Raw genomic sequence first — 13,253 nt, forward strand, 5'->3', positions numbered from 1 at the left:
AGAGTACAGTATGTGTATGATTACAATTCGTGGGGGATATGTCATAAGTCAAAACTAAGCTCCTAAAAGTGACCTCTAACTACCAGCACTTTGCCTGATTCCTTCGTCTTTTCAGAGTGCGTCTATTCCTGGGGCCCCGCTCCTTAATTTGGCAAGAACACATGCAAAACTATCAAATGAATGCGGTTTGCCCAAGGGGAACGCCGAGGGCGTGTTATGTGCAACGTTTGGCGGGATCTTTCTTCCACAGGCGCCAAAGCAAGCACCACTTTTCCGGCAAAGCGCAAATTGTGTTAACGCCAAAAAATTACGTTGAGGGAAAAGAGGTAACGGTAGGGAAATGGCACGGTGTCTGCGGTGCAGATTTCTCGCCAGGGGCTGTATTTTCTTATCTGCGAGGTGTGGTACGACCGCTTACATTGACAAGAAGCTATACTCTTGTCTGCATACGCCAGGCCGCCATTCTGTCCCCGATCTCCACGATGGAAGGTGGGAGGGGAATTTGGACATTAATCTTGCATGCGTGCCGGTGAGAGGTTCGGCTCGGCCGGCACATCTTGGAGATAGATTCCATTCGAGAGGCTGTGAAAAAATGAAAATTGGCATTCAATCTTATCTGATGTACATTGAAAACGTGACAAGCGCCTTCCGCCACGTCCGGAAGGCGGGTTTGATTTCTCCATAGACGTTTGTTATCGCGTAAATGTCAATTTAGATCACCAGCGAAGTTGCTATACGATTTTAAGATATACTTATTTCATTTTCAAAGCTACAAACACTATCTTGACTCCTCAGAAAAGTAACTTTTCTCGGGGGAAAAATGCTAGCTCGTAGCTTAAGTTAACTCTGAGGAACGAAAATGAGTTCACTCATTCCCCCCCCCCCCCCCCCCATCCGAAAGGTTTTAATATTTTGTCCTTGTAAGTATTTTAATGGAATTTTGTTTTGCCAGTGTCATAGCAGAAATGCGAAAGAAAATTTGTGAAGAAGGTCTAAACTTGAAAGTGATAATGGGCAAGATTCTGGTAAGCCCCAAGACAGACTGGAGTTGCGGGCAGAAGATTTGGGGCAAAATACAAGTTGCATCCACTATTTTTCTAATAAAAATCCTCTCCGGTGTATAGTCTTGAGCCCATTTTGAAACGTTTATCTTGTCAAGACCACCTCTGTACTACCCAGACAGTTTAGCATTACCTACTTATACCTTTTTGAGTATTCTATACGGCGGTTTAATCCTTTAAACACTGTTTAAATGATAAAATAGCTCCGCTAGCTGATGTGGTATGAGGCGTCAAAGACGAGATAGCGCGTGCTGCTACAGTGATAAACGCAGACGTTCAAATATTTCTGGCCAGTACGAAGTGACGACATTATAACATTGAAAGATTGCATGGATGAAGACTGTGTGATATGCAGTTAGAGCAAGAGAGAAAGAGAGATATAAGTACATACACATGGTGATTCATTAGGTGACTGTGTATCGGACAGTTTACTGTATATCCACGCACCCCTTATTTCACAAGCGATCAACATCAATCTACCGCCTCTCTTATCACGCTATATGCGAGCGAGTTTTCTACACATTAAAGTCGAGGGGCTCCGCTGAGCGGGGGAGCTGTGCGGAGTAAATCAACTCCATTGGAATGGGTGCGTGCCGCGGAATGAAAACGTTATGATAATGGCGGAACGCGTTTTCCAGCTGCAAAACTCAGCTAATTATTTGTTGTTCAAATCGAATCTGATGGCGCTTAAGTCGCACTTGACATTCTGTACAATGTTCATGGGAGTAAGGCCATTAGATGCAGCACCTAACGTGTGATGAACGCATTTGTTTGTAAGTGAGTACGTGTGTGTGTGTGTGTGTGTGTGTGTGTGTGCGTTAGTGTGGTGAGGAAGGGGTGCTGGCACTGGAGTAAGGGGCACTAATGCAATTCTTGGCACATAGTTTCTCTTGATTACAAAAGAGATGGAAGAGCAAAATTAACGACTTATTTTGTTGTTGTTTGTCTGCAGCTGTCTTTTTCCTTTCGATCAGTTAATCAGGACAAAAGTCACTATGTACGTGAAATCATAATGACGTCACCGAAAAAGTTTCACACACACACACACACACACACACACACACACACACAGACACACACACACACATTACACAAACGATTAAACGATAAGAGCTAATAATCCAAACTCAGCTTAAAACTGTAACTGCTTAGATAATTGAACGCACTCTTTTACACTGGGTCTATTAAGCCCGCCAGAAGATATTAGGGTTTTGTTGTTTGCATCACATCAAACAATATTAACGGGAAGAAGTACACAAAGGCACACACACAAATGCACACACATAAAAACTAAATGCACACACAAATTCTCATTATTAAAAGAGCACTGAAGAGAGGGAGAGCCCTTGTCAGTCTTTTTTTTTCTCTGTCAATTTGTCATATGAAAATATTAAAGGCAAATCAGTACGTAATGAATTTTTGATAAATTCATTATCATCGGGGTGATACGTTTATACATAATAGTATGAATACTATTAAGCAATATACACAAACATAATCATATTCGCTGCATTATAATGTGTGAGAGTTAGTGATACATGGTATCAGGTGAATATTCGTTCGTTCGTTCGTTCGTATATGTTCTGCTTCTCAAATCAATTCAAGCTACATTATTGTGAATCACATGGGTGTGACAAGTTTACACAAAACATGACCAATTTATGACAAGGGAGCAGTGCAAGTGCAGTTTATACTACATGCATGACAAAATCACTGTAAAACATATTTTGTGGTTGTAATACAGAATATTCTTTATATTTGTGTGCGTGGGTTTGTGTGTGTGTGTGTGTGTGTGTGTGTGTGTGTGTGTGAGTGTGTGTGAAAAGTTGTCATTAAATAGTAATCTCACCTTGTAAGCCGTCGTATGACCACACATCCTTCCATGAATCTGCATCGTCGGCTGAAGCGAAGAAAAAAGGAACAAGAAAAGATATTAATCAAGTGACCATAAAGATAAAAATTAGTGGAAAAGTAGTAGTAGCTGCTTGAAATATATATATATATATATATATATATATATATATATATATACCTTTATCACTTATGTATAATGTCTAAAGACGGAGAGAGGGGATGAGGGCTTTGAAAAGGCAAGCACACACACGCTTGACCAATGTAAGTGAAAATTATGACTTATCCATGATCTTTTGAGCCATCCTGCTGCGTATGATAATACAATCTCAATCTAAACTTGGTTGTTGTTTTTTTTAATAGATACGAAGCATCATTTAGCGTCAGTTTTTCTTCATCAACACAGAGTAAAAAAAAATCACTTGATAATCACTTGGACTTCCGTTCCCTGCCTGCATGACATGTGTTGTTTGACATGTGTTGTTTGATGTGTGTGTGTGTGTGTGTATGAGTGTGAGTGTGAATGACAGACTATTTCCTTCAATCCGTCTCACTCATCACCACAACAAAAATGGTCGATAAACATGAAAATATGTTTGTGATGATACTGCACCTCAAGCCATACCATGGGCGGGATTGCTAATGCCAGACATTCCGCAAGGGAAGATCGCACAGATGTTTCTAGATGATGACGATTAGTCTCCTTTCCAGTCGTAAGTCTTGTTATTTAGTTTTTCTACTTATATTATCATTGTCCTTATCTATTTGTGTACACACCATCCTATCTACCATATCTACTAAGACTACAATTATTCATATCATGTTTGCATAATTATATGTACTATATCAATATAATAATTATGTTATATTGATTATGATTCTTGATCTTTCCAAAAATCTGCAAACATGTTTCCATATTTTTTGAACTAGTTTATATTATAAGATCATGAGAAAAAAAATGATGGTTAAGTATTGTCAAAAACGTACACAAATTTATTGTGAAAACAGTCAAACAATACACAAAGGTCCCACTATTCTGAAATTTCCTATTTATGGGGATAAATAGAACTGGGGTTGTATGGCGGATCGCGTGTATAGGCGTTCAACACGAAATGATGCTGCATCTACAAAAGGCGCGAAAGATCTCGCTTTAATTATAGCGAGAGCAATTATCGGCATTCGATAATTTCTGCCTCGATGTCACGGCCGATATCACTCGCGATGATCCGAATCATGATGCTTTTACCCGTCATAAGCAATATCGAAATCAACAATAAAAACGCTTGGGTGTTGGTAACGATCAAATCGTACGTCAGACCCCACTGAAAAAAAAAAAAAAGAGCGGCAATGTGGATTCCAGCTGACGCCGTGAGCATCCTCCAGTGCTCTGGTATGTCATCTTCTTTAATCTCAAGCATAAAGTTTAGTCCGCTGGAAGACCAGCGGTACTTGAAAATCGGCCAAGTACAAAGCGAGAGTAGCTCGACTCTAGTCCAACTGGACCACGAAACTCCCAGGCGTCTGCACGCATCAGTCTGGGGTTGACTCTCATCAAGCAAGAGGAGACGGGAGCGGCAGGGAACACCTGCCGCGGATCTCTATCAATTTTCTCGCGACGGGAAGAAGCCCGGAAACTAAATAACGTGGAGAAAAGAAAAACACAACAGAATAATAAGCAACACACCGGACTGCCAATTATGCGAAAGATAAACACCGGCGGGGACATAATGTTAAATGTTACCATGGGTTCTCCAGCACAAAGTGCATTGCTCTGATAATATGAGAGGGAGGGCGGAAAAAAAAAGAAATATGAAATCATATATAACCAAGAGGTGTGTAATTAGATTATTCGGAAAGGGAGGATGAGCATTGGTTATTCATAATCAACGGGACAGGTAATACTGATTTTGTTGAATAAGCGTTCTTTCCTTTCATCGGAGCAGTCTTATCTATTCTCATTGGGCAGCCTATATGAGGTATTGTTATTTCGCGAAATTGATGACGAAAGACATTTTCATAATAATATATTCGCTCCCCAGTGGCTCAAACACAAAAATCAAACACAAACGCAAAAAGTGCATGACCAGTGACGCTCACCGCCGCGCAGACGACCTATCTCAGCCACGTGATATTAAAGGCGTTAAGTTGTGCCCTGAAACATCCATATAGAGATATTAATTCTGGAGAATTAAGTGAAAACAGCAAGATATTTGGCGGTCATTTTACAATCATTTATTTCTTTATGGTATTAATGAATTCAGAATTACGAAAAAAAATACACAAAAACATTTTCTAACCCTATGCAAGCAATAGACATGCTAGAACAAAGGCTGCTTAATTTGCCCTTGGAAATTTGTACGTTAAAAACAACAGTAACTACATTTTAACCTATAGCTTCTCTACAAGATGTAGTAGAATTATATGAATTATATGAAAGCAATCTTTGTTTTGCTGAGGAACTTATCATGCAAATGCGGACATACAGATATGTGAGTACCCTTTAATGGAGTAATTTTCGAATTCTGAAATGATTTTGAGAATTTAAAGGCTAGCTGCACACCATGCGTTATTTTGATTTTTGTAGTTAAAGACAGACGAACGGAATAGTCGATGTATACCTGAAATTTTCATCTAAGTTGTACATTTTTCACTTTATAGTGAATATCACACAAATAACAAGGGGCAGTGTTGAATAATTGTATCTGCGTTAAATGTGCGATGTATTATATACGTATATATACGAATCCCATACAGTTATCATCATCATCATTGTTGTTTTTATCATTGCTTCTTGACTAGTAGTATTATCATCATTTTCATAATTATCACATCTCACGCCTCTCTCAATGGTTTGTACGCAGAAGTGACAGGAAAACCATTTGTTCGTATAATGATATTTTATAGTATATAATAGTATTCATATAATTAACTTTAACCCTTTAACCCCTTTCTTCACATTCATCGTTGTTGATAAGTTATTACGAGACTACATGATTTGATGTCAAAGATGAAACTCATTTATGTATCACACACCCACACACACACACACATATATATGTATATATATTTATTTATTTATTTATTTATTTATATATATATAAATGTTTGTATATATATATACTAGGTGTTTCAAAAAACATTTCCCACTTTTGATCATTAATAGTGCAAAATCTATTCATCCGATAAAACTGTCATTAATATGAGTAATAGCTGAATAGTGTACAATTTTGTTGAAGGTAATTTGAATGTGAAAGCATAAATCAGTTTCATTAAATCTAAGATTGATTTTGAAGTAAGGTTTCAGATTTTGGTCAAATTTTAACCCTCTGTACAAAAATTGAACTTTGCACAAGAACCAATGATGTGTATGTGAGTGTGTGCTGACAATGGCCATGAACAATGGACATGCCTGAACCACCTGTTTACTAGGCGTCAGTCTCGCGCTCCCTGGCACATGAATGCTTAATCAATAATTCATGTGGATTGCCCTGGGCACTGCTAGTCTGAATTCATGCACGGTAAAGGGTAAAATGTATGCACATGGAAAAAGTAAGCACATGTTTCCATGTGCTTGCAAACACCACATTTCATTCCAGCTGGCAATCATTTTCAAATTTTGCTTCACATATCACTAAATTTGGGATATAAATAAGCATAAATGATTTAAAGTTCCTCATTTTAATACAATTGTCTACTAATTAGATAGTTGACAAATGTTTCGCTTTTTTGATAAAAAGATATTATTTTAGGTAAAGAGTTCAGCAGCATTTATCATTGGGGCGATTTGTTTCACAGTAGATTTATTTAAGGCTCCATATACACAAGTGTATAGTCCAATTGATTTCTTTGCTTCGTGTCACCATGTTTACGATAGAACAGAAGGTATTCATTGTAATTTCGTTTTTTCAGAAGTAGGGAGAGCACTGTCGCGACTCAACGACAGTATTGGCAGGCGTTTGACTTTACACAGATACTGCCAGAGGCTGAATAAAGACTAGTTGTGATAGTGGAATTTCTCATGAATAAATAATGAAGCATTCAAAGCCTGGCCATTGTTCAGGACCATTGTCAGGGTGTTAACCACACACTCCCATACACACCTATTGACCCCTGTGCAAAGTGAAATTTTGTACAGAGGGTTGAAAATAGAGCAAAATCTGGAACCTAACTGTGAAATTAATCCTGAATTTCATGAAACTGATTTATGCTTTCATATTTAAACCACCTCCAACCAAATTGTACACTATTCAGCTATCACTCATATCAATGACAGTGTTATCTGATAAATAGTTTATGAATTATTAAGAATCAAAAGTGGGAAATGTTTTTTGAAACACCTAGTATATACATATGTATGCTTTAATGATGTTGTGCGTATAGGTGATAATTATCATCAACTCCTCCAATTTCCATATCAAATGCGGTTGCTACTCAAACCATCGTTTCCTGACAATACGCGAAACCTTGAATTTCCAGGTCTTACTTATTTTTAGGTCGTATTTTAAAGAAATCTCCACTATTCTGTTTGCGTGACTTTACTTTTTTTATATTAAAGCCAACAGGAAATTGATGCCGAATACCACTTTAAATAGATCGAGGGCGCCCTTGTAACCTCCCCTAATGGGAATATGTTTTCAGTGTAATCAATGCACAGGGACATTTCTGATAGAACGAACAGGCTAAATGAACTAATGGGGTTTCAGTCGACATTGCAAGCACTCATGAAGAAAAAAATAAGAAGAAAAGCATACCTTTGCCATAGTGGGACGATTCCAAATGAGGTTCATTAACTCACTTTAGAATCCAAGCCGAGGTCAAGGCAAATGTATCAGCTCAAGTGTGACCTTTGATTGAAAGACACATCGAGTAGATCTGATTCAAATACTCCACTAATGTCCTTCGAGACGATCCCTTATGGGCGAGATTTAGCCTCGCCGTCGAGAAAGAGATCAGCATATCATACTAGCCGGAAATCGCACGGATTTTCTGGTAAGGTTATGACAGTATGAGTACATTGACGGCCGTGCCCAAGCCAAACGAATCGACAACGTTTGGTTGGTCTCTTGATGCTGTATATATAAAGCTATGCAGACGATTCATTCGGAATCGGTGGTGATCGCAAGGACAGTTTGTCTATCCAGTTCGGAGAATGCCCAATACATTCTACCAAATATAAGGGATATCGCTTCACCAGAGGCGATAGTCATAATTCAAGTAGCAATATCGGTTATTACTCGATATGAAGCGACCGGCCTGCCGCAGGAAAAGAAGAAAGTTTTGTTATTGATCCCTCGCAGAGAGGGAGAGACGGAGAGAGAGTGGAGCAAATACAGGAATGCAGCCATATAGGAATAGACAATCTATGGCATGTGAAATGTTTCGGTGCAATAAAGCAAGTTGTTTAATCATTCTCAACGCATACTCATCGCTATTGATGTTCGCGGAGAAATCACAACGGGATAGAACCTCGGAGACGTCTGCCAAGTGTTGCTAAAACGAAATCGACAGGACAAACGTGACCACTCGATATCATTACGTGCATTCCTCTCTCTCTCTCCCTCTGTCTCTCTCCACACGAATGGAATTTGTGTTTTTATCGATCCCTCCTAACTTGAACTTTCTTGCCATCGATTTTCTTGGGATGAATTACTAACTCAATTGAGTATAATAAGCGAGTCCAGCGCAACATTCCCTTGTGTACACTGCTCAAAAGCGTGCTCGTCACTCAAAATTTCCAGTTCTTCTGAGATTTTTATTTGCCTGAGCATATTATTCGTCTCTCTCTAAACGCATGACTGCTTTCCAAGAATCGATAATTCTTCAGCGTAACTTCTATTTCTAAAACCAAGTGCTCTTTGGGGTCAGTGACTGTTATTGGTCCTTTCGTAAAATAAGAACTTTGTTTTGTTTTTACAAGTTTCCATCCAGATCCGGTATAAAAAAAATCTATGACACACTCCTGTTACAGACCCAATCAGCGTGGCCTGTTTTTTCTCTTCTTTTTTTTTAAACCTAAATGGCTGTTTTCTTATGTAATTAATTCTAATTATAATTGATTCTTGATGATACAATATTGTACTTCCATATCTGTGGTGAATACGTCTTTTTCAAAGCCAAATCATGTTTCATATACCCATCATCTTCGGTCATTCAATAATTTGACAGTTTCAAGAGTCACATGAACCCCTAACACAGATTTCAAATACACAAAACATGACTGAGCTCTGAGGATTAAAACCGCATCAAAGGTGAACATAATCATGACGCAAACATGAATGTATGGGACTACCATTTGCACTTTGCACTTGAATCTTAAAGATGATTGGGTCTTTAACCAAAATTCGGCATTGTAAATGCATACATGTAACAAGAAATGTTTTTCTCCTCGAAAGAGATAGGACGTGTAGGAGGAAATCAATATTCATGAAAGACTCGAAATGCTCTTCATAAAGAAGGCATCGATCTATTTTGAACGCGCAATATTCATCAGTTATTTCAACTTGTTGAAATCTTTCGTGCGAAATCTGTATGTTACGCAGTTGTTATGTCTTTCTATGTATAATGTGTCCTGTGTGCTTCTGTGGGTACGGATAGGATTAGAGTGTATCCGTGTCTACATTTGTATCATTGTCTCTCTCTATATATGAAGAACTCGCTTCCAAAAGGCGCTAAATTCATCATTTTTCAACGGATTTAGCGCCTTTTGGAAGCAAGCTCTTCATATATAGCTCATGCGTAGGTGTGAATGCGAATGACACATTCGCATTCTGTCTTATGCCCTGTTAGCAAGGCATCGTCGTTTTCGTAGAAACACAATTTCAGCGGGGAGAAAGACAGGGGAGGGGAAAAACATACATTTCTTGGAATCGCTGAGAAGAAGGCGTGCATAATAGGTAATATAGGCTGAGGGACAGGAAAAGAAGAAAATCGAGAAAAGGTCCTTAAGACTAAAGAAATACCAACATATTCGAAGAGCCGCCAACTTTCTTTTTGTTTCTTTCAGGAGAAAACAAAAGAGTATTTTCTGCACGTTTTCATTACTTTTTTTTCACTGATTATCAGTCAGACGAGACACCATTTAGTGTATCTTACCTAGGAAAGGAGATGCCATTGGTCCTGACATTGAATGAAGTGTTGAACCTGTCGGACGGCAGGCGACCATACCCGAGCCACTCGAACAACCACGCACATGGTCAGAGAGTATCAAAACAACTAGAGTCCACTCGGACAACGCAGCAAGTAGCCGACAGAACACATGAGTGTTTAACATGTTTCGCTGTCTCCGTTTGACGAACACTCGAGCCAACTGCTTGGCGATGATTTTGTACGGCTGTATTGCGTTTCATAATCTATTCAGGTTTTTTTTTTTTGAGGGCATTAAACTGCAGTCCGCCGATTATATTTACTTTCCGTCCTTTTGTTTCACAGATTAAAGAGCCATTGTTCATCAACTAGTTTATCAACAACTACGCAAACAGTCAATCTACGACTAATTAAAAGTACGCCATAAACTTATTTAGAAAAATAAGGGCGATGTTGATGCACTTTTCAGCGCTTAATCACAGAAGCATATTGTGTGTGATGAGAACAACATGAAGGTTCACGGACTACATATGCCCCTGGTTTGCTCATGAAAGCACAAAGAAGAATTTATGAGGATGTCTAATGAGGAGTTAATTGTTACACGTCACTTTCGTGAATAATGGCGAGAAAGTACGACCCTTTGCAGTAGCTAGCTGCCACTGTTTTTTATACCGCCGTTAATGGCTCCGACAGGAGCGTCGGAAGCTTGTGAAGTCTTCTGCTGGCGATAAAAGAGTGACTAAAGAAAGTGCGCCTCCACCGGTTGGTGAGGGAATGCTGTCAGTTTAAGATGACGTCCTCAAGAACTTTTTAATTAATTGATCATGAATGAGACGCCAGAATTCCTCGTTTGCCCCTCGCTGCAAAAGGTTATACTTTGCTATAAATCTAGCAATACAGGATATGTACTCAATAATGTTGGGAAAATCATATGAGAAACTGAGAGAAGGTTAAGACGGTAGAGAATTTCCGGTATTAGGAAGCTATCACATTATCTGATTTGATTTACTGTTAATTATAGAATTTTGTACTTTGTAACATACGCCAGGGACAAATTGGAGGAATTTATTGTCGCGGATCATAGAAGGAAAGTGCAATGCATAGCAGCAACAAAAGTAGCACCGATATATCACATAATGACGGATGATGCACTATGACAGCCACGCAACGAAGAAGAAACAGGATAAATCAATCCCAACTTTGTCGGCTCGTTATAGAGAATCCAATTACCCAAGTAAAGAAATATCTTTAATCGCTTATAGTTGGCTAGTGTGCTCTCAACATTACCAGGGCACACGGATGAACGTCATGAACTCAACACCCACAAGTCGTACAACCCACGAGTTATACAGCCCACGAGTCACGCGACCCACGAAACAAATAACCAACGAGTCATACAGTCCACGAGGTATAGGCACCTAGTGAACAAGGCTCATTTTTATAAGCTCGACATCAATGAAACAGGCCCACGAGCTACAGTTGCTCTCATGGGCCTTTTAACTTAGTGTCGAGCTCGTGGGATGTATCACTCGTGGGCTGTATGATTCGTGGGATGACCCCGAGCACACTGTCTTGTATCCGGTGTATTCATTCACCCTCCCCCCTCTCCCTCTCTCCCTCTTCCTATCTTTATTTATCTTCTCTCTTTCTCTCTCTATCTTTCTCTCTTTCTATTAATTCTTTCTTTCTGAATCTCTTTTAATACTGACAAAGGTCGTGATCAGTACTTGTCGTCTGTTGATAGGCGGCTGACAGATTATAAATCTACCGCGAAGGGAGTCTCGCTAAACTGTTGCTTCATTTAATGAAATGGGCAAACACGATGAAGGCAATTGGCTGGATGAGACGTGACTTGGTTCTGACCAGCGTGTTGGAGACTGGTAAATACCGCGATGATTAAATTTGATGGCATCTCGTACACATGTAAACAGACGAAGGAGGAAGCGGGATGACAAACGAGAAACGAGCGATATCTGCATGCGGCCGGCCTGCTGTGAGGAACCGAACATTTTTTTTTCTTTGAATACCCACGAATCCCGCCCGATAGAGTTTAGTAGCAGACCATACTGGCAAAAAGAAGATCAAGCAATCTTTATCGCTGCTCGCGTGCAGTGGAGAAGGAAAGAGCACCACTAAGAGTGACTGATACACTCAAATGAAGCACTTCATGATATAACTGCGCCACCATATGGGGTGATTGTACGAAACATAATTAAATGCGTCTAAGTGCAATATCGTGCCTGATCAATCAATTAATAGTGATTACAGAGATGCACGCATCGGCAATGCACAGGATGAATAACTCTAGACATGACATGTCGCCGATAACGTTTGCAATCGCAGTTCTCTTTGGGCATTCCGTGTTTGTAATTTGTGTGAATGTTCGCGCAACATATATAGCAAAATAACATTTTCATCGCTTGTATAAGCCATCGGTTTGTTTGTTGAGCAGATTCGTCATTAAACACTAATAGCCAAACACTCTCATAATCAGATATATAGGGGCATGGAACATCATATTAATACGGCATACATACACATACATATTTCAATTAACGTACTAGCGGAAACGAAGAAAAAGGAGACCGAAAGACCGTAAAAGACCGAATAAGGTTATGAAAAATTCGAAGCCAACCAGTCTTCCTTTATTGAATGGAAGGGGATGAATGGTCTGATTTTGAAATCGTTTCCTTATTTAGCTAATTTCCAACCAAAAGGTCTCCGAAATTGAAGGAAATTCTCCATAAAGACGAAGGCGGCTGTGTAAATAATATCCTTGTTAAAGCAGCCGATTTGAACGAAGCTTGCTGAGAAAAGTGGATGCATTTGTCATTTTTATGGACTTAGATTGTTGGACCCACAGAGTGAAAGTTAGAGAGGGAGAAACCTATTATCATGCGACAGGAAGTTACAAACAAACAGAAACAAAGAAAAAGATAGATAGATAGATAGATAGATAGATAGATAGATACAGAGAGAGGGAGAGAAAGAAACGAGATGGCGGGGGAGGGAAGAGGAACATGATGATATCCCCGTTTGTGTAAAAATATTCATTGATGCGGAATTACAACATTTTGGAGGAATGGTATTATCAGTGTTAACGGTAATTGAACTGACGCCAAACGCTAATGATATCCATACATGTGGCTTTGCCGAAAGTACAATCTGCAATAGACGCGGTGCTCTATCATGAAAAAAGTGTATTTTTTTTTTCAAAACTTGCTACACTTTAATCTCTTTATAAAAAAAAAGCAAAAT

At 39.1% G+C, this 13,253-nt stretch overlaps 1 protein-coding gene across 1 annotated transcript in view; it reads right to left on the bottom strand.

Moving 5' to 3' along the window:
* Positions 1 to 13,253, bottom strand: part of LOC139718273 (carbonic anhydrase-related protein 10-like) — a 103,372-nt gene that overhangs the window by 36,245 nt on the left and 53,874 nt on the right. The window contains exon 2 of the mRNA XM_071629757.1: positions 2,911 to 2,961. Within this exon, the coding sequence (XP_071485858.1) occupies positions 2,911 to 2,961 (51 nt within the window). The remainder of the gene's footprint in view (positions 1 to 2,910; positions 2,962 to 13,253) is intronic.

Source organism: Diadema antillarum, unplaced genomic scaffold, assembly GCF_040938485.1.
Source record: "Diadema antillarum isolate AM-2024a unplaced genomic scaffold, OU_Dant_1.0 scf00000092, whole genome shotgun sequence".
Lineage (NCBI taxonomy): Eukaryota > Metazoa > Echinodermata > Echinoidea > Diadematoida > Diadematidae > Diadema > Diadema antillarum.